The 22,799-nt window shown below is 40.8% G+C and overlaps 1 protein-coding gene across 1 annotated transcript in view; it reads right to left on the bottom strand.

Moving 5' to 3' along the window:
• Positions 1-1,833: 1,833 nt before the first annotated feature.
• The window catches only part of RAB31 (RAB31, member RAS oncogene family), a 62,487-nt gene continuing 41,521 nt past the window's right edge, over positions 1,834-22,799 (bottom strand). The window contains 4 exon segments of the mRNA XM_072852755.1: positions 1,834-2,237; positions 13,565-13,674; positions 18,275-18,381; positions 20,245-20,316. Coding sequence (XP_072708856.1) covers positions 2,140-2,237; positions 13,565-13,674; positions 18,275-18,381; positions 20,245-20,316 — 387 coding nt within the window. The 3' untranslated portion in view covers positions 1,834-2,139.

The raw sequence follows: 22,799 nt of genomic DNA, 5'->3' as shown, positions 1-22,799 counted from the left end.
TAGCCTTTTACTCGGTTTTATTTAGGAAGAACCAGATGTCTTGCAGCATTGGGTCATAGATCCTGTAAATTATATGAATCTGTGATGTTGGTAAATTTGATATTTCTTTAGCACTGAAGGACAGGTTAACCTCTCCCTCCCCAGCCAGGTGAAAGAGCCAGGCACCTCTGGCAGACTCACTTGTACTAGGATGGGATGAAATGTTCCCTAAAGGAGCCTGTCTCCCTCCCCAGCTATCAACAATGATGATTGCTGAATATGCACTTAAATAACCCTGGATTATCTGTAAAATAGTTGCTGCAATGAAGCAGCAACGTGAATGATATATCAGCAGAGGTGACAACTGAAAGTTTACCTGAAATATCTTTTCTCATGGTATCTGTTTGAGTCTGTGTATTATCCAAGGGCATACTTTCAAGTATGAATGCTTTCAAAGGAGTGTAAAATATCTGAGAAATGGATTATATGTGAAAAAACAATGCAGCTTAGATTCTTAGATAAAATCGGGTGGGACATTTCCCACCTGTAACTACTTCAAGCCCTCTGAAGACAAAGAAATGTTCCTGTTGATTTCATCTGGCTCTGTTTCAAGCCCTAATAATTAGTGCCATTTTATCAAAGCAATCTCGCAAACAAGCAATAAGGTCCGTTTTTTATGTATAAACACGGAAACCCAGCTCTAGCCTGCCTGTTCACGATTTATTGTGGAAAGTTGTTTTTCCCTTTTGTTTGCTTTTTGTAAGTCCCCCAACAAATGTGCGGTGAGGCTAATTTTCCTCATAAGAGAACAAATTATCATTGTGGAATGCAGGCTAGGCTTTGGTTTTGAAGCCTGCATTCTTACCCTAGTTCCAATTTCCAATGAAACTGATGAAGATAAATTCATATTTTATCATCTCAGTCACACACATTTATAAAAGATGGAAGTGGAGAACGCATACAGTTTTACATTATTTCTAGTTCATAACTCTCTACTGGATATTGTTTTTTCTACACTGTATTTTCAAGTGCATCAAGCTTCAAAGGTATCATGCTGCAGTCTTCCATACTGCATCCCCACATGGAGGAGGAGACTACTCCGCAAATTCACAGAATTGCATTTCTAAAGAAACGCTCTGGTTTGTTTTATTATATTCCAGCCTTTAACCCCAAATTATATTGTGCTCTCTTAAGCTGTTTTTGTACAGAAATATCATTCTTCCAACTTGAAGACTTCTTAGAGCGCTGCGGTGAGACCATGAAGGAGTGGGGCAGTGTGGCACTCTCTTTTAGAAACCAGGGAAGTAGGATCTTTGAGCAGAGACAACTACGGTCTGGGACACAGATTTAGAGGAAACCTGGTAAGTAGTGGAGATTAAGCTGGCATTTACGTTCTTTTTACAGTTTCAGTAATTAATGAAGCCTACGCCCTGGAAAGGGAATCAATCCAGGCAAAGCACAGTGGCTGCATCTTCACTTCTTTCCGGAGCAGACTGGGAACTGCATGGGGTCCAGCAGTCTCCTTCATGACAACTCCTTCTTTCACATACACAGCACCTCCTGACACAGATTTTGACTTCTAGTCTGTAAAAATTGCACTTGCTCATCCTTTGGATCCATTTTTTTTCTAGTTAGCAAACTCAGTCCATTTCTTGCTGATGTTTACTGAAAGTACAAGATGAAGCTACAGATTTAGAAAAATACCGAAGCAGACTCCAGCTAGAAAGATGGTAGAGAAACTGTAAGCCAAAATTCAGGTTTTATGGTTTTTTTCACCTTATTATTACAAAGAAAACTCTAAAAACATGCCAAGTCCACTTTACAATGTAAGAAGAGAATTTTTTGCAGCAGATCTAAAATTTATATATAAAAGGATCTTTTTATTAAAAAAAAAAAGAATTCATTGGCTTAAACAGAGAATTGGAGTACTTTGACATTGTAATTTTGACAGGATATTAGAGAGGATTTTCCAACTAAGTTTTGCAAAATCCCTTTGAAGTAAAGCTTTCTGCTTCTGGTCCTTGCATTATTGCTCATGGGAAGTATTGAAATTACCGCTTTCAAGATAAGGAGCCACGTCGCTGAGATCATGAAGTCCTTTCTCAGTGAAAAAAGCAAATGGTGCTGTTTTTCAAGTAAATCTAAAAAGATCAAGTTGGGTCAGCAGCACCGCCTACCCGTCTGTGAAGTCTGCTTTCCAAGTTTGATTGCTCCATTGTTACCGTTTTCATGAGGATCTAAGGGTGGAATTTGCCGACCTGAAACACATGAGGAGACAGTGAATTCAATTTTCCTGATGTAGTAACAACACATGCAGATAACAGTTAGGATGATTTAGCTTGCATAATAATTACATCTGTGAAACTTCACCAGAAAATAACTGTCTCCTGTGTACCTTGAATCTATTTCCTTGCATCCTGCTTATGAAAGAGTATTTTCACATTTAAAAAAACATATGAAATATGGCTATTGAGAATGCATTAAGTACAGTGAAATTATGTTATCCTTGTATTTAAAAAAAGTTATCTCACCGAGCACCTTACAACTAAGAAAGAGAAAATTCTCGGCTTTCTCCTAATTCCACTTAAATGTGAATGGTGCTAGTTTAACAAGATCTTGCCTGTCCTAAATCTGCATGGCATTCAGTCCTTGCACAAAGGACTTTTACAAAGGAGTTTTACAAAGTACTGTAACTAAACACATGCTGCCTATACTTGAAAAAGAAAAAAAAATCCGTTCTTTTCATTGAATCCCTCCCTACTTTGAGGACTACCCATGTCTTTCCAGTTGACAGCTTTGATTACGTAACACCACCCCCCCAAACTCTCCTGACTTTTTAATCATCTTATGGGGTGATTATTTTAAGTGTTAGAAAGAATTTCAGCCATCACAGGAGAGCTAGAGATCTCTCCTAGGGGCAGAAGACACTGCTCCAACTCCCTCCCCTGTGTGCCCTTTTAGTCCTGCTGCATCTTTTGTCTAACTGGCTTCCTACTCATGGACACGTGCTTAATAATTAGAATTATAAGTGGAAAACCAAGATCCCCCCAGGTCCAATCTATCCTCTGTCTCTGGTGTGGGCCTGGCTTTTCCATTAAACCCATTGAGTGATCTCTCCATTAGTATCTTGGAGAGCTTACAGTCATGGTAACATACTTTCTCATTATGTTGTGGATTTGCTGGAAATTTTTTCTGAAGTTGAATCTACTTTCTATGAATTACTCCTGGTTTTACTATTACCCATGTTAAATAACAAGAGTTAAAATATTTAACATTTGTTTGTTATATGCCACTTTCAGAGAGCACAAAGTTCCTGTGAACAGCTCATCATAATCCAGGTGGATTTTACAGTTTAGATTTCCCCATCCTTTGCTGCATTTATTCACAGCTCTCTCTTGCCAAATGTTCCATAAATTATGTACCTATCTTGACGCCAGAGTCCTACAAATTACTTGGGGGGGTGGTTGTGGGAGGGCGAGTTAAAAGCATTCAGGTAAAATCCAACCCCAATGAAATCAAGCAGCAAAATGTCATCTGTAAAACTTGTCCCTAAATTACCTTTGGTCAAGTCCATCAAAATTTCACCTCTCTTATTCAATCAGTTCTGAACAGGTATGTTATACAACAGAAGTGTGACTTTTGAAGCAGATAATCTTGGGTGTTTGTACAACTAAATGAGAGGGGGAAAATTCCTCACATTACTAAGCTAAAGATACTGTATTTTGTCCAACAGAGTGAGAAACAGGTATCTTGAGGGCTGAAGCATGTATAAGCACCGACATTACAATGCTGCACTGTATTTAGGTCACTAAAATATCAGCTTCACACCCTGCTTACCTTATGTTTGGACTTCATGTTTGTAAGTGCCCTTCCAAAGTAAAATAAAAAGCAGAATGGATGGTTACAGACACAGTTGATACATGCATTAGTTCTGTTGGCTTTGTTTGGAGATAAAGAGAATCCACCAGTTCTTAAAACTCTAGAGAGTATGAAGAATGTAATATCTGTGAGAGGCTTTCCAAGAAGGTAAAGCTGTCGCTGTAGAGACCTGGAGAGAACTTGTGCATTAGGTACCTACTATTTCCAAAGTGCTTTCAACTCAGACCCAGCTGAAATAAAACCCTGCCAATCTGACTCAGAGCACAATGTGGCTAAAAAAGCTGGAATCTACAGACACGGTTTCCATAACATATCACTAAGCAAACACTCTCTAAACATTTGGTTCTTCTAACAGCAAGTTTGGAAGAGGAGAGCTTTAACATGCAAACTAGCTTAACTTTCATTTTAGAAGTCCACATTATACAACTATGTTACCTCTGTTTTTTTATTCAGCGTTTCATATTTCTTATGAGTTTCAAGTCTTTTCTACAGTACTCTTCATGTGCATGCAAAGAAGCAGGCAAGCTTATCTTTGGAGCAAAACCACTGCAGGCTTCAAGGTCAGTAAGCACTTTGTCCAGTTCAGACCAGGACACGATATATGTCATTAAGAATCACCTTGATTTATTTCATTTCTCAAAAAAATAAAAACCACACAGTTAACAACTATAAATAATAAAGAGAAAAAATCTCTAGACATAAAATATTTGCTGATTAGTTATTCTGGCCTTTGAACTTGAGTACTGTTTGTCATTAACTAGCCATGTTTTCTGCTGTTTGGATTACCCCCCCCCCCCCTTGAATTCAATACAAGGCAATAAAGCTTAAACTGTCTAAAAGTTTTTCAAGTTTTAGATTTATTATTTTTAGTAGGCAAGTTCTCTCACTTATTATTTCTCTTATTACCAGATTTATTAAACCATCAAGTTAAATAATTTTAGTTTTAGTAACAAGACTTATCCCTGCCTAAGCAGCTTTTACCATCTGATGTGCAGCTGATAGGAATAACTCTCTTGGAGCACAAAACTTAGTGTAACGCCGGAGAACCAGCTCCACACCAAATGATACAGTGATTCTTCACCAAGGGTCAGGGGAAGTGGATAAAAATAATCAGTCAGAAATCTGTTGGACCGATTGTCTCTCCCTGGGCCTCCTTGACAGCTAGTCTCACAGCAGATGCTGCAACAGGGAAAGGTTTAAGCAGCAGAACACCACTAAGGATGAGCAGTGAAATGCGGAGCCTGCATCTACACTTTGTGCTTCTAAACCAGCTCAATCACTATCGCTGCCTAAAAGCACCATGGATCATCTCATCTTGTCATTCATCTCTTGATAAATACTGCATCAATATTGCTGACATCAACTCAATCCAGCTGGCACTGAGTCAGGATCAACAGAGGTCATAAACTGAATTAATTTTACAAAGTATATCCTCATTTTAGAAGTATATCTCACTGGCATACCTAGTCTCTGTTCCAGAGCAATTAAAAAATACTCCTGTATGAGATAAACCTAGAGCATTGTTACTTTATGCTATTTCTTTCATGCAGTTGATGTCAGAAAGGAGCAGTAGTGCCCTCCCCAGCAATTCTCCTGCTGAAGAAATAAATAGATTAAGACAATTCCTCTTCAAACCGATGACTGCTCTGTTAAGATAAGAGTCAGCTCAAAAGGTCCATGAGAGATCAAAATCTTCTGTTGCTTAACTTAAAGATGATAAACTAGACCACAAATAGAGTCTCTTCTCCATTTTGCAGAGCAGGACACAACTAGCCAGACTGCCAAAGACCACCAACAGCACTTGTTAGGATTCCAGATGAAACAGTCAATTGCACAGATACACACATACATTTATTTAAGAACTGTGCAGCTGAACTGGTGAAACGAGGAACTTAGGGATATACCATTACTGAGACAGTATAAAAGTTCCAGATGGTTCCCATTGCTGATACTTCTATGGAGTGAGGTCCGCTGACTTCAATTTAAAACTTAGATTTTGCACTTGTATTAATTAAATATCTGATTATATATTTTGGTTTAATTTCACTAGTTTTTAGACCATGTTTCACAGATTTTGTGCAACAAAACTGTTTGTAAACATGCACCTCTACACACTCGTGCAGAGGTTTTGGTGTCCTCCGTGATCTGATTCCAGTAAACACATCAGGGTGTGTAAAATAATAAGTGTCACAGGAGACTGCTAAAATATAGGGTTACAGAAATTGTCATGGTTCTGAAGTGAACCATCCAGGTTAACAGGTGGGAAGCACTCAATCTCCTCCTTCCTGGCATGTTTGAGTTGGGCTGAGGCAGTCCAGGATGAAGGTCAGAGTCTTCTCCAGTGCCTGGTAGCATTCCAACTCCTATTATTGAATCTGAGACTTGTTAATGTAAAGAGATTAATCAGCACTCTGGGAGCTGCTGTTCTGAGAGTGCCAGAGGCAAAGAGACTGGGAAATGGGAGGGTGGGACAAGAGGTAAACAAAATGAGAAGGGAGAAAAATGAAAACTGGAGCAGGGAAGCAAGAGAGACAACAGGGACTGGGTGACAGCTCTGCAAGCAGAGCTTGAAGGCAGGGCAGATGGGGATTGCTCTGCTGCAGCTGGAAGCATGATGCATCATCACAGTAATAAAATCTGCCCTCTTTGTTCATTTTTGAATGCGATGCTCCAGTTATAAGCTGTGACGTCCATTAGCTCAGAAAAACCAGGGTTGGAGTTGGGCTTTTTGGTTTTGTTTGGTTTTTTAACATGAAACTAGTTTCATCATTGACCTGTACAAGACTGCCTGAAAGGTTGGAAACAGCCTTAAAGCTGAGCATAAGGAAAAAAACCCACAACTGGTTACCATGCTGACAAAGGGACAAACACAACAGTACATTGAACAGATACTCATTTAGTGTGGAAACAGATGTGATGTGATCGACCTGAGCTGGCACATCCAGATGATGAAGCCCAGGTCCAAAAGAAGCACAGTCCTACTATCTAACACAACTACAACAATTCTGCTAAGGGTAAGAGGCAAGACATCACAGTGCTGCACAGTGGCTTTCTATGCATTTCTCCCATCTGTTCTCTTCCTTCAAATAATGTACAACTTGATTTTTATTTTTTTTTTTTAGGGGGCTGGAGGAAGGAGCGATTTTCGTTAGTGCAGGATGTGAAATCCATGGCTCACCTGAGAAAAGGCGTACTGCTACTTCAAGAAGTCTAACAGCTATACAATGGCCAGATCCTCCTCCTAAAATTGCTAGCTGTAGCACAGCAAGGTGAGCCCCTGCAAAGCGTCACTCTCTATAAACCTCGTTAATAAAGCACAGCCATCTGTGAAGGCATGGCAGAATGAAGCAGGCAGATCTTATCCTACAGTTCTGGCATTTGCATACGAGACTCTTTCTGCACCTTATGACAGTCACACTTCTTATCTCCCCAAATCCTTTCATCCTTTGAAACCAGTTTCACTGGTATTTTAGAAGTTCCCCATATCTCTCACATGGGTTATAGAGCTTGGCCCGCTAGTCAGTCTCTAGTTTCTTTTTCTCACCCATACTTGCAGGGAAGCAGGATTTCCCCAACCGACAGAGACAACTGCTGTTTACTTCACGTTGTAAGTTTTCATGTAAGGTAGCACATATTCACAATAAAGGATATTGCATAACTAAACATAGTTAAGTTGCAATTATTTTAATACTCCTAATAGCATACCTAACAGCATCTCTGTGCAAGAAAATAAAGCTGCCTTTTTTTTTTTTTTCTTTTTTTAAGCAAAAGCATAGAATGCTGACACTGAAGTTCTTGTTAGGGGAAGCAGTAATACAACTAAATTTTGCTCATTTAATTAAAATCTGCAGGAAAAAAAAGATGTAAATCTTACAAGCATCAAAGTAAACAACAGAATGCCTAATAACTTTAATTACTAAGAGATCCAACCTTGATTTCAGGTCCTGCTGTAATTAACTTTGGGCTGGTTTTGTTTATTTACTAGTTTATCTTGAAGAGCTCTCTTATGGTTGGAGAGAAATCCAAGACCTCACAAGTTTAACTTCAAGAGTAGTCCAAAGGCCAGTACGTTTTGCTTCATTCATTACAATTTCAAAGCAAGAGAAGAACTAATCCTAGAATACAGGGAACATAAACTGTAAATAATATAATCTCAAACATAAGTTAGGGCAATGTTTTTCCATCCTTTCACAGGGTGTTCACAGGTGAACACCCCCTACAAAAATTCAGTTACGAGCTTGGGCTGCCTTAAAAATGGTGTAAGTGAATTGCTTTGTAACATAAATGTACGTGCTTTTCTTAAAATGTCTTTCACAGACCTCTTCAAAGTAGTTCACAGATATCCGCAAATCAGCCAATAATAGGATGAAAACCACCACACTCATCACTCACAAAGACAATTGTCCATCTGCAGTTCCATCCATCCAAGTCCATTTGAGTCAGTGTAAACATCAAATGTCTGCTGGAAAGCATCCCTCCCTGTTCCACAAACAGACATTTCATACATTCCTCTCTAGTTTGTCCAGTATACAACTGGTTAAACTGTAAACGCTAGACATTGGGTTGGTTTTTTTTTTTAATCTCACAGTATTTCTAGGAAACAAGTATTTGGGTTACATTAAATATTCAATATACAAGCTGCTGGCAAGGCATCAGAAAATCAATAGCTTCATACATTTATAACTGAGCATTTACCACATGAAAGGTTGTGTCCTGAGACAGAAACTCTCTGCTCTAATTAGGAAGCCTCGTCTGGGAAGAACATCCTTATCTGGATTTTTAAATATCAGCCTGTCTCTCCTCCTTGTAGTACTAGCATCAGCAAGACCGAACGTGCTAACAACTCCTTAGACACTTTCCATAGAGCGATTCTGATAATCTTATTCCTCAGTTCCCTCTCACCTTTGACAGAAAACACTGAAATGCTTCAATCTTGGCCCCTTTGGTAGCACACCAGTCCTCAACACTTGCCAGACTTCAAAAAAATAACGCAGGCCCATCATCATTTATTTTTTTTGCTTAACACAAGTTTATTTCATATTTCACTTGGCTAGGTATTCTTCAGCAGCTTACTCGTCCCACTGCCCATTTACCTTTGGACCTACTGATGCAGACTGGTATTAACCTGGGAGGTACGGTCTCAGCTCTATCATTTACAGAGGATGGCTTATATGTAATCTTCTCTTTCCTATCTGGGGCACCTTCACACTAAGGCAAGAGCCAACACACACGCTGAAGAGAAAGAGCTGGGCGTGTACTAGATTTGAATAAGGTAACTAAGGCTTATTTGAGTTGTTAAATGAACGGGTGTCTGAAAATTGCAAGGGTGTGATTGCTACGAAATGACAGTACGCTTGGGGCAGCTTGTTCAGTCACTGAAAACCAGCCAGTTTTAGTGGGTAAGCTGCCTTCCCAGGCACAAGCAGTGGTCAGCGGACTAAAGCCTCACAACCAAGAAGGGGCAATACAGAACTGGTATGACTCCCTGCACAGGCACAACTTTATACTGTATTACACTGCTATCGTATAATACATTCCTGGCATATTTGCTGCTGCTGAAGTACAAACCAGCAACAAGGAGCCGCTGTGCCTATGATTCTTCTAAGGGTGAGAATAAAAAAAAATAACAACATTTGATCCTATAGACACTCAGCTATTAAAAAAAACCTACTGGAACACATGAAAAACCACTATAGTCTTAAGCCCTTTTTATGTGAAAAAACTTTCCAGAAGGACATGGGGAAAAATTTAGCCCAACTGGGGAATATACAACTGTACTAAAAATATTCTTTTCTTGTTTACAGAGAAATAAAACAGCCATGTGATGTCTCACAATCACAGCAAGCCTTCAGTCAGGCGCTGCTAAATGTAACCAGGGTAAGTGTAGTGGCTTGCCATCTGAAATCACAGGGGTACAACAGACAGCCAGGAGCTGCATCCCGTTACGCAGCTCAGTGAAAACTCTCCAGCGTGGACAGCACCAACTTCGCTGACTCTTGTGCTCAGTCTGCCTCCTCAGCCTTATTCGCCTGAGTACACCGACTGCAGAACCCCACTCCTGCCAGATTTGCCCCATCTTCAAAAAAAATCAGAAACTTTTACTGATTCTAGTCTTTCACATCTTGTATTTTCTTGAGAAGAATTAAGGACAATGGATTTGTGTTGAGACTGTGTTAAGACATCCCTCAAAGCAGTCAAATCCTCAAATCCTGAGAGAAACTTATTTTAAAAAAATATTTTAAAAATAGTGTAATATAATAAACTTAGAAATGAAGTGATCTGTCTATAATCTGTATAACTTTTCCAAGATTTATCTGGTTGTCAGCAAAACATCCCAGTTCCCCTTTTATTTTCCGCCTTCTTTATATCATTATGTTGAGTAATTTTTTCCCATTATACTATTTCACTCCGTTCACAACATTTTCCCTGGAAAAGAGACAGTTGCTAGACACCTTAGGAAGGAAAAATTATTATGTTAAAATACCCCGGGAAATGAAAACCATAAGGAAGCAGGAGGTAATATTTTTTTAGCTAAATTAAAATGTAGTCTACCCTTTCTGTTTGGGGTATCAATTTCAAGAAGGTTTTTAATGGAGAAATTCTCCACGCATTTTGGAATACCCTTCCAAATCCAGGCTGTAAAATAGGCAATACGTACAGCCTACCTTCAAGATCCAAGGTAAACAGAAGTTGCTGTCTCCCTGTTCAGAGGCTGGGGAGCTGCACCATGCCCTTCTACAGCAGCACAAAGAGAAGGGCACGAACTCTCGGGCAGCGTGAAAGCTGAACTAAAGCTGCAGCATGACTTCCAGGGCACCACACAAAATGAGTCAACAGGGTAGGAGCCATGGCCACAGAGGGACTTGATACGCTGAAAAGGCAGAAATGCTGCCATGCAACTTGGGCATAAGCAGGTTTTTTTGGAAATTGCACAAAGACTGAAGTGGCGTAAAACATCAGGAAGTTATCCCTACCCTCTGCCCAATCACAATCATACTAGTTAATTCTCCTACTAATTAAGCAGTTTTCACTTGGTTTCCACTATATTTCCATAAACATACACTACCAACTCTCTCCTTTCTCTCCACTGAGTACTTGATAAGGTCACGAGTACATCCACTGAGACCAAATATTTCTAGATATAGAAATAATTGCCTGTGGAATTAAGTGCACTTGCCTGGGTATCTAGTTCATACTAAACTTAATTTAGCTGATCTTCCTCGTCTATTATATCCATTATTAGGGACAGTGTACGCTGCCAGCTGCATCATTGCCTATCAAAGATAGAAACTAATTATCTAATTACGTGGCAAGGATGAGTTCCTCCGCAAGAATATTCACAACCATCAGACGCAGACAATCTAGCAAACTATCACAAGGAAGAACTGGTTCCTCCAGACAGCCATGCTACACACTCCTCCTTTTTTAAAGGAGGTAAAAGAAAGGTAGCGTATTCTAGGAATATTGGTTCTCGTTCACCACTTCAAATACATCCCATGCAAGCAGAGCAAACACTTGAACAGGCCCCGTCTCAGGCAAAGTGTGGTAGATAATATGAGATGATTATGAATATGTGAAATAAAATAAAATAAAGACTTTGGGGAAACAAAGTTGAGTTTCTGGACATGCTGTCTCCTAGGCCTCTGCACCTCAAAACAGGATTCAGGGAGAGGAGGAACCACCAGTAGCGGAAGAGGATCAAGTCATGGAGCTCTCCAGAAATCTCAACCCATACAAGCCTGAGGATGCAGAGGGAGCAAGTCAATGTCACTGTTCTTTATTATCCCTACCATTTTTGAAAGGTTGTAGAGAATGAGGGAGGTCCCCTATGACTGACAAAAGGCAAATGTTATATCTGTCTTCAAAAAGGGAAATAACAAGCCATGGATCTACAGGCTGGTTAGCCTCACTCTGCTCCCTGGGAAAACCACAGAGCAAATCCTCTCAGAAGCTGCTTCTGAGAGCACAAAGGTAAAGAAGGTGACCAGGACCAGTCAGCATGGACTTACCAAGGGTACACCATGTCCAACCAACCTTGTTGCCCTAAATAACAGTATGACTGGATCTGTGGTTGAGGGAGAGCATTGGATGTTGTCTACCTTGACTTTAGCAAGGCTTCCAAGACTTTCTCCTACAGCATCCTGGTATATCCAAGCTGGGATGTTATAGTCTAGATAGGCAGACTGTTAGCTGTGTGAAAAATTTGCTGGATCATCAAACTTAAAGGCCAGTGGTTAACAGTATGTATCTACCTGTAGGCCAGTTACAAGTGGAGTACCTTGCTTAATACCTCTTATCAATGGCCTGAAGGAGGAAAAAAATATGCACCCACTTCAACCCTCAGATGATACCCAAATCAGAGGTGCAGTCAATACCCTTGAGGGCAGGGCTGCTGTTCAGAGGGCCTTAGGCTGGAGGCAGGAATGGGCCAACAGGAGCCTTATGTGGTTCAGAAAGGGCAAATGCCAAGCCCTGCTTGCGGGAAGGAGCCCCTGGCTATGAGACAGGCTGGGGACTGGCTGCGCAGAAAGCAGCTCTGCCAAAAAGGGCCTGAGGACAGCAAGCTGAGCACGAGCCAGCAGCGCGCCCTGGCAGCAGAGACAGCCAGCAGCACCGTAAGTCATACCAACAAGAGCCAAGCCAGTAGATCAGGTGAAGTGGTTATCCCCTTCTAGATACGGTCTAACACAAGCTGCGTAATGCATCCAGTTTTGGGCCCCATAATACAAGAAAAACGTTGACAAACTGGCACGGGTTCAGAGGAGGGCCACCAAGGCAAGTCAGGGGGCTGGAGCGCTTGCCCTGTGAGGAGAGGCTGAGGAAATGGGGCCTGTTCAGCCTGGAGACGAGATGGCTTTGGGGGACTGCAAAGCCACCTGTCAGTACCTATGGGGAGGGCTGCTAAGAAGACAGAGCCAGGCTCTTTACTGGGGTGCATCCAGGACAACAAGTGATGGCGGTCATGAATTGAATCAGGAGAGGTTCTGACTTGATACACCGCGGGGATGCCACTGTGAGGGCTATTTAAACACTGGACTCGGCTGCCCAGAGAGGTTGTGGAACCTCTGCTCTCGGGCCCAGTCAGACAATGGCCTGAGCAACCTCGTCTGAATTCACTATCAAGTCTGCTTTGAGCAGGAAGTTGGACTGAAGGTCTCCTGAGGTCCCTTCCAGCCCACAAGGTCCTTCCCACTCGCAGCCAGAGACCAAAACTGGAACCCCTAGAAGGCAAACTGAACAAGATGTTTTTTTCCTTCTCGTCATGAGGAACGTCAGTCTCATCTTGTTTAGAAGACCTGTAGAGAAAATTTTTTTTAAACTGATTCCACTGCAACAACTATTTTCTACTTATCATAGCCCTCCAGGCGCATTTCTCAACATTTAAGTTTTTACCAACATGATGAGAAGATCAACAGTATCACCTCTACAGGAGGCTTGGTCTGAAACAGAAGGTGTGACCCAGGTCAGGATCTATATACAGATTTAAGAGGAACAAGCTTACCCCGTACCTACTATCTACTATGTTTTGCTCTAGCATATTCAAAGTCATTCTTAGTTTACATCTGCATAAACAGCAGCCATACTACTGGCCCAGTGGATTTCTTGATGCCCTTGGGAAAGAAGTTTTTAGACCCTAAACAGGCAGCTATTTTCAGAAGACCTCCAAACAATCACAATTAATTAATTAAAGGGAGCATTTACTTACTTATTCCTTGAAAAAGTTCTTCAATGTTAACAGCATTCTTTGCACTGGTTTCAACAACAATGGCACCTATAGATTCTGCATATTCTTTGGCATCCTTCATAGGAACCTCCCTATCAAAAAAAAAATTACAAATAAAACAAAGTTTTCAAAAAATAATTTAATTTTGGGTAAAAAAAAGACCTCAAACACAGCCTAATCAGAAAAGCATTAGTATGCTATCTTTCTTCTTATTATGGCATTTAGATCATCATATTCAAAATCTCAAAGTGTCACCAGTGATTGATCTGCAGATTTCTTGGACTTGCTGCTGAATCCATGCCTTGAAAAAAGGAAGATAATTTAAATGACCACTCCATTTGTTTGTTTTTTAAACTTGACCCTGATAAGAAAAGCATTAAAATACTAGAGAAAAGACAGACAACTCTGCTGATTCAGGCAGCAACCAGTACTGTCCACACCAAGTGTTCAAACAAGATAGGGTATGACTGTTGTGGAAGTAAACGATAAAAGCATCATATGTCTAAGTGTTTGCAAGCAGCAAGAAAACGAGAGATTCTGAAAGAAATATGAAAGCCACTGACACTGAGCACATTGGCAAGAGCAATCTGGGAGTGCCACATTCACTGGGGGAAGACCACCATTCTGTGCCACGTTGCCAAAGTGACACCATCTTAAAATCGCTGGTAGAATATCCTCATTTTGTAGCCAATACTTCATATGCCAAAAGCTGGTAAATGCAGTTTACAAGATGTAAAAGACCTCTGCTTCAGACACAAAGCAAGCCCCACATTGACCTCGTATCTGCCTCAGCCAGGTGGCAAATCTGAATCTGCCTGTGTCCACTGCTGTCTGTAACCACCGCTATTCCTGATTTTTGAGCAACAGCTCAGAATCGGAGACCGAACACCCTAACAGGCACCCAAGGTACACCCGATCAGGGGAGCACATGTTGAAACACCAGGCTGCCAGCACTATTTTTCTTCCAGTTGTTCAATGCATCGACTGGTGTGTTTTGTGTGGCTTTGTAGCTGTCTGTTGCACATGCAGGATTTGCACCAACTCCTTCACCACACAGCTCCAATGTACCAATCCAGAGACTCCTAGTCCATTATTTGCTTCTTTGTATTACACATCTTTTTATTGCGGAAGACACAGGGAAGGCAGCATTCCCCTTACTATTTCTGAAATGGCACCTTGGCCTTTATTACGAAAGGTACCACCATCTGCGGATGGTCCTGGAGATAAGAAAAAGGGAACTTAACTATGTAACACAATATTCAAACAACAGTAAAGGAAGAAATTTGAGAGCATAAGGTTATGTAAAGACGACTTTCAACTTGCTATAATTTAGATGAGAAAGCAAACTTCAGGAATCAAGGAAAAGGTAAAACAGCAGCAAGTGACGATATTCCAAGGAAGCATCACAAAACTTCTTAGCCTCCTCTGATGACATTTCTAAAGGAAACCTATAAATGTCCACAGCACATGGGCAATAAGCACCATGCCATCCCGTGCTGTCGACACGGAGAAGGCTGCATTCAAGTGGAGTCACCGTAATCTGGATGTCAACATTGCTAAGATGCTACCTTGTCAAAAAGGAAAAACACAAATGCTTGAACTCTGAGCTGAGAGATGAATACATGCAAGATGGGGTGAAGAGGGAGAAGGCAAGAACCATCAGTGGAGTGCTGCAAAAGTGTTATTCCAGGGCTATGGGGAAAGTTAGAAGAATACCTATTCTGAAAGATGTCAATTATTTCATTTTATCCTTTCCAAATCATTCTATTGATTCAGTCTCCCTGGAGATTTTCTGAATAATTACTGAATAAAGAAATATTCTGGGTGCATAGAGGGAAGATCTGAGCATGAAATTCTGCTGAATTCTCTTAACCAAGGATGTGGCAGTTTCCAGTGAACACAAGTATTAAGAAGGTGCACCATGTTTTTAGGGAAGTAAACACTTCTTAGTTGCTACTATGACTACTGATTTCTATAATGCTCAAAAGATATTTTCAACACTCACAACATTTTAACATTGAAGTCTCAGTTCCTGTCTTTGAAACTACTTTTTAATGACCTGTCAGATGGACAGGACACATATCAGAAGGAAAAGTCTCCTATTATTACTTAAAAGTAGACCAAACACTCAACAGTACTATAACAAAGATGAGGATTTATACTAAACAAAGTTGCCTGTCTACCTGTAGAAATTCCTTCAAAGTGGAGAAGAAATTTACTTCAACAGAGTGCCAAAAACTGCTGATAGCCTACCAACAACACTGAGAAAAGCAGCATGACCCATGAGTGTCCCAAATCCATCTCGGCAGCTCAAAACCAAATTTTAGATGCTAACTGAGGAGGGTAACATGGTCAATGATTATGAGAAACAGTGCCAGTCTTTTCCCAAAGGAAGATAATCAGTTCTTATTGCTTCCACTCATTCCTCCTTACATTATCTCCTACAGTCATAGAGATGGCAGAATCAAATCAACCTGAACTGGGTCAGCTTGTCCTCTTTTGCATCTACTCATGTTGGTCTTAAAAGCAGCTGTCTCTCTGATATCCAGCAAAACATCTACCAAAAGTTCTACAAAACCAAAGAGAGATGCCAAAAATGCATGTAAACAGCAGCTTGCTTCTGTGTGCTTACATCATCTTATTTTTAAATTCTCTGTGCCCAAAGACGTGTATTTTCTACTCATTGGAAACAATCTGATAAATTGGTGACACGTTTCACCTAAAATCATTTTTACTGAAGGAGATTTGAAGACAAAGCAGCCAGAGAATGCATTCAGCTGCATGTATTGCATAAACAATCAGATTTCTGGAAGAACTGTGAAAACATATCACGTACAAGATAGTCTGCTCTCTATTTTTCCACCCAAATCTCTTTAGCTGGACGTCACTGGATGATGTTAGAAAGAAAAGAGGCTGGGGGATGCAGAAAGAATAACTGCATGAAAGAAATGTTCTCAAAACTACTCATAATTATGGGGAGAAAAAAAGCCCCCTCCCTAAAAGAAGAAAAAAAAAAAGAATGAGAGACATTAGCTCACAGAGAACAACAAGGACCATGCAAACACCAGAACATTTTGTGCATGGAAGAGCTGTACTGGTTGAACAGGAGCAAGAAACAAATGATCGGCAATCAGTAAACAACAGGTAGTGCTTGAGAGTAACGTGGTGGGAAGATCACAGTCGCTCTGTGAGGAACCCCAGTATTCTCACAACATTTCTGGGGTGCAGGTTTTTCTTCATGTCTCAAGTTAACCTGCCTCTGGTGGAACAGCATTTAAAAGCTTGCTGCCATGGCAAATGCTACCAAGAGCAGGGGGATGGCTGCTTATGGATTCATTTGCAATTGGTGCCATTTTTCACAATCTCCAAACTTATTACCCTTGATTTAATCAGGCAACTGTATTGCTGGGAACACTTAAGTAATAAATTTAAAAGTGACTCTGAGGGCAACTGAAAATGACGATTTGTGCTAGCTGGTTTTTGGTTTTATTTTTATAATTGTCCTTTCCTCTTTTTTTCTACTTCATATTTGGAAACCTTCAGTTTTTTCTTGTGGGACTCAGTTTTACCATGTTGACAAGCATATCACAACATCATGTAGGAGATGCCAATATACTATCTGTGCCCCCAATTCTCAGCCCAACAGGAACCAGGAGTCTTCTAGCATCAGGGCTTGTTCAGGTCTTAGAGAAAGCAGTGACTCACAGTTTTGTGTTCGTTCATGGCTGACAGTGGTCGGGGGCGGGAACAAAAAAAACCCAGAAAACACACAGGTCCAATCCTTGTATATGCCTTGATTCAATACAGCACTGCATCACTTAACTGAAGTTACACATTTCAGGGCTTTGGTGCATCTGGGCCATAAAACAACAGGGAAATATATTCGAACAACCATGAGAGCCTATGAGGTCCTAAGAGGAAAGCATCAAATACGGCCACTGAGTCTGTATTCATAGTTGAAGCAAGAAGTAACAGTCATGGACTGACACAGAGGTTCACTACTGTACAGCAGAATGTGCTTCCATTTCCAGCAAGGATAAATGCAAACCCAAAATAGAGCTAACAAGCAGAAGAGTGACTCTAGCTTCACTCTCATCCCAAATAGCATCATCTCGGCTCTTCTGCAGGAGGGCGGATTCAACCCTCCCCTCTTTTACCCAGGAGGTTCTTTGCTTCACACAGGTGACAAGTTTTACTTGAGGTTACACTCCAAAAAAACCCAAAAATATACTTTCCACATCCAGTATTATGGGACAGTTTCAGTTGTTGCAAAGCACAAAGCACAAGTCCTCAAAGCTTCTCTGTGACTAACGTTATTCTACCTCAGGCCCATCCTTCTAGCTTTACATTGCTGGTTTTGCTCATCACTTAATACATTCTGCACCTTTTAACATGAGTGGAAGGAAAAAAAGGATAATACTTTTCCATTCCCAATGATTCAGCAGCTAAAGGGTGTAGATTGTACAAATACACAGGAAGGGCAGTAAAAGAGAGGTTAAAAAAAAGTACATAATTCAAGTTGTGCTGCTGCTGGTGAGGCGGTACACTGGTAGAACCATTGGTGTTAGAAAAGACTCAATACAGCTGACCAAAATTATATACTATTATTAACAACGAAACAAATTGGTTACCTGAAGGAAGGAAACAATATAGTTACTGCAATCGAAGCAACAACAAAAATGGATGTATTACCTGATATCAGAAAGATCACATTTGTTTCCAGCGATGGCCATTACAATGTTTTCAGGACCATGTTCTTTTAGTTCTTTCACCCATTTCTTCAAAGTATGAAATGAATCCTAAGTCAGAGAAATAACAAATAAGTTAGTCTTTGCTGATGTATTTGCTTATGTTTTGAAGTTGGAGGAATGCAGCTTTGACAGTATTAATGCAACAATAATTTTATAGATCTCAAGACCAGAAGAATGCTGTATCTATGTAATCTGCTTTTCAAGACTTCCTCAAATTAATTCTTGAACTTGGACACTTCCCCCTTTGCCCCCGCCCAAAGCAGCACTGAATGTTTTTCTTAAATTTTCAGTCATGAAGAAACTACCACAGCTCTTTTAAGTTTGGCTAGTAGCTAATTTCCTTCACTTTTAATGTGAGCTTCATTTGTCTAATTTCAACTTCCGCCCAGTGGATTACCATCACGAACAGTATCATATTTTGGTAACATCCAGGAGAGCTTTCACAGTGACCCCCTCCCCTCCACACTTCCAAATCTGTGACCTTGTAAACCTCAATTTACTGAGTATGAAACCAAAGAGACAGGTGACAATTTGCTCTGCTTTTTTCATCCAAGTACAAAATTCGAACACTTTTTGATGCTACCTACCTTTTAATAGTACATTTTGTATTTCTTTACACTAATGTACTAATAGCATTAAAATCACTTTTGTTCCTAGAGGTTCTAATCATAACGCATGGTTGAAATTACTACTGAAACTCAAAGTGAGCTCCCAAATGTATTATAAATAGTTTTTTCCCCCTTCAGAAATGCAGATAAGAGTTGTGTCTAAATCAGCAACAGCTGTATCAGTATCACTGAAGAGAGAGCACTATCAGTCATTTGGGAAAAAAACATCCATTCTGCTTTAACGATCAACGCTGAATATTAAGCATCAGAAAGTGAAGTACACATTGACCTTCTTCTCCTGTTTTCCCCTCTTTATTCTGAGAGCTGTGCCACATAAGCTTGGAGAAAGGCTGGCAAAACACAATTCTATTGTTACAATGCATTAGAAGATCAACTGTAAGATATTTAAATTAAAAATAAGTATCAATCCAGCACGATTCACTCTTCCTCATCTTTTCTTGGCAAATTAGCAAAGGAGAACAGTACCGCTGTGCACCAGCGGCCACCATCATCAGCCACAGATCATTACACTAATGCACTGGAGAACCAACCCAGCTCTCTCAACCTAGTAGTAAATAATTCAATTGGCAAGAAAGGAATAAAATGCTAGTGAACTGTCATGACCATCCATCCATTAACGCCTCCTCTAACTCAGCTTTATCAGCAGGGGTTTCTTTCAAAAGCAGTGGAAGAGGCATTCAGCTACAACCTCCTAGCCTCCTCTGCCTGAGAAATGAGGAAGAGCAGTTTAGAATCTGAAAATACAACTTTCATTCCAAATGAATAAAGTTAAGGTCAGAGATATATTTCATTCCTGGTTTCAAAGTTAAGACATGAGTCCCACAATGCAAACGTGAGATGATATGCTTAGTTAAAAATATTTTGTTTTAAAATAAGTAATATGCAAACAGCTGAATTTCTGTTCAGTTGTTAAAGCAGCCAGGTGCTTTTTGTAGTAAAAATTCCATTCCATACAGAGAACATAGGTGGTGGTGGTGGGAAGAAGTATTGCAGGATATTATCCTGTCTACTTAGCTGGAGGAAATCCAAAGAAACTTTGGCAAAATGCAGTCTCCAACCTTTTGTCTAGATGAAGTTTGAACAACACAGAACCAGGACTTCATATTTAATTTTTTAAGGCAGTTGGACACCTCCATCCAAATCTACACAAACTACCAAAGCATATAAACCCACTGACATGAACAGGGATTAACATAAATACTTCTGCAGTTGTGGGTTTTAACTCCAACTCTGGCCCAAGCAGAGGAGTTAACACAGGCGAAAAGTGTACAGAAGGTCTTACCTGTTTGGTGATATCATAAACTATCACGGCTGCTGCTGAACCTCGGTAGTACATCGGAGCCAAGGAGTGAAACTGTTAAAACATAACCCCCCCAACAAAAAAATATCATTAATAAATCAGAATTATCACACACTTCATCAGGTCACAAAGACTCGCCATGGCAGGACCACCGACTTTCTTTCATCCCATAGAGAACAGACCTCTTCAGTGGTTGCCCATCTCTAATTTTCCTTAAATGCCAAGGAAGCAGAGCTCCCTTATCTCCTGTTGTTCTTCATCCTGCTGGATTTACGCAATCAGCGCTTGCTGGTTCAATACATCTTTTCCATTACAGGGCATGGACTCTGAGGACAAGTTTTGACATGAAGATCACCTACACTTGGAGGCTTAACCTGACAGCATATAGACCCCTTCCCCTGGCAAACCACAACATTTTGCTTTGTAGTTGTAACAGACTGGATTCAGCTTGGGTTCAAGTTTTTTAAAACATTGCAAATGACTTGGATAAAATTAACTTGTCAGAAAACTCTGAACACCTGTCATGTTTAGTTATCCTATACTATGACAGATATTTTGAAAAACATGGGTTCTTGCAGTTTAAGTTACTTTCCAGCTTTTTGTTTCAAGGGAAACATCCTTTAAGAAAAAAACCCAAGCAATAAATATGTTTATTGTAACAACAGCTTGCCAATGAACAGCATAATTTTCATAATTTACCATGACTAAGGAGCTGATTTAGAATTTCAGCTTATAATTACACAGAGAAAGGAAGTCAAAAAGCCTTTCTGCTGATTCAACTAAACGTAGTCTTAAGCAAACCAAAAATAATCTTTCTTGGAAAATACATTTAGTCTCACTGTACTCGCACAGCCATTCTACAATTTTTTATTTGCAAAGTGATCTGCAAAAGCTTCATATAAAGCTGCAGCTAATAACCGAGGTCAACTCCTAAATCAAATGCATTATTAGGGCAGGGTATGAATATCACTGCCCAGCGAACGTGCACGGACCTATGTGTTACGTTGCAAACCTCTACAGATTTAGCAGACACATCTTTTTCTCAGAACTGTACTTACAGACTGAGCATTTAGACCTAGCAGCCTCCACTGTTTCACATGCAATGTATAAAGCAAGTTATTTGTAATATTGGTTAATTTGCCAGTTTGTAAGCTATTTATCACAGATCACACACTCCAGCTCAAGGTCGATACTTTCTCTTATAACAGTAAGGATGCACAGCAGCAGTGACAGATGGTCAAGTGCTGAAGTGTTTTGGGGAGCAAGGCAGGTGGGAAAGCTCATTAATAGGAGAAAACAGCAGGAAGGAGGATGAGAAAAGAAAGAAGAATCAGTCTAGAAGTGTGGTCTGAAGAAAAGGGATCAGCCAAGATCCTGAGGGAGCTTGGTAGATGCGTGCCTTCTGGGCTCTTAGTATGTGGCTTTATTACTTGCATGTTTAATGCAATAAACACTTTTCAGAACTTTCAGGCTTCCATATCATGACAGAAATTTCCAGCGTGTAAGAATAGAATAGACTATTTCAGTTGGAAGGGACCTACAACGACCATGTAGTCCAACTGCCTGACTAATTCAGGGCTGACCAAAAGTTAAAGCATGTTGTTAAGGGCATTGTCCAAATGCCTCTTAAACACTGACAGGCTTGGGGCATCGGCCACCTCTCTAGGAAGCCTGTTCCAGGGTTTGACCACACTCTCGGTAAAGAAATGCTTCCTAATATCCAGTCTAAACTTCCCCTGGCGCCGCTTTGAACCATTCCCACACACCCTATCACTGGATACCAGGGAGAAGAGATCAGCACCTCCCTCTCCACGTCCCCTCCTCAGGAAGCTGTAGAGAGCAATGAGGTCACCCCTCAGCATCCTCTTCTCCAAACCAGACAAGCCCAAAGTCCTCAGCCGCTCCTCACAGGACATGCCTTCCAGCCCTTGCACCAGCTTTGTTGCCCTCCTCTGGACGCATTCAAGGATCTTCACATCCTTCTTAAATTGTGGGGCCCAGAACTGCAGGCAGTATTCAAGGTGAGGCCGCACCAACGCTGAATACAGCGGGACAATCCCCTCTTTTGACCGGCTGGTCATGCTGTGTTTGATGCACCCCAGGATGCGGTTTGCCCCCTTGGCTGCCAGGGCACACTGCTGACTCACATTGAGCCTGCTGCCGACCAGCACCCCCAGATCCCTTTCTGCAGGGCTGCTCTCCAGCCACTCCCCTCCCCATTTATACCTGTGCCCAGCATTACTCTGTCCTGGGTACAGAATCCGGCATTTCAACTTGTTAAATTTCATCCCATTAATCATAGCCCAATGCTCCAATCTATCCAGATCCCTCTGCAAGGCCTCCTGTCCCTCAAGAGAGTCAACAGCACCTCCCAGTTTGGTGTCATCAGCAAACTTGCTAATGGTGCATTCAACTCCTGCATCCAGATTGTTGATAAATATATTGAACACCACTGGCCCTAGAACTGAGCCCTGAGGAACACCACTGGTGACCAGACAGATGTAGCCCGATTCACTACAACCCTGTGAGCCCAGCCC

Source organism: Ciconia boyciana, chromosome 2 (assembly GCF_034638445.1).
Source record: "Ciconia boyciana chromosome 2, ASM3463844v1, whole genome shotgun sequence".
In the NCBI taxonomy this organism is placed as follows: domain Eukaryota; kingdom Metazoa; phylum Chordata; class Aves; order Ciconiiformes; family Ciconiidae; genus Ciconia; species Ciconia boyciana.
Note: the sequence above shows the minus strand (reverse complement) of the source record. Positions and strands in the feature narration are given on the sequence as shown.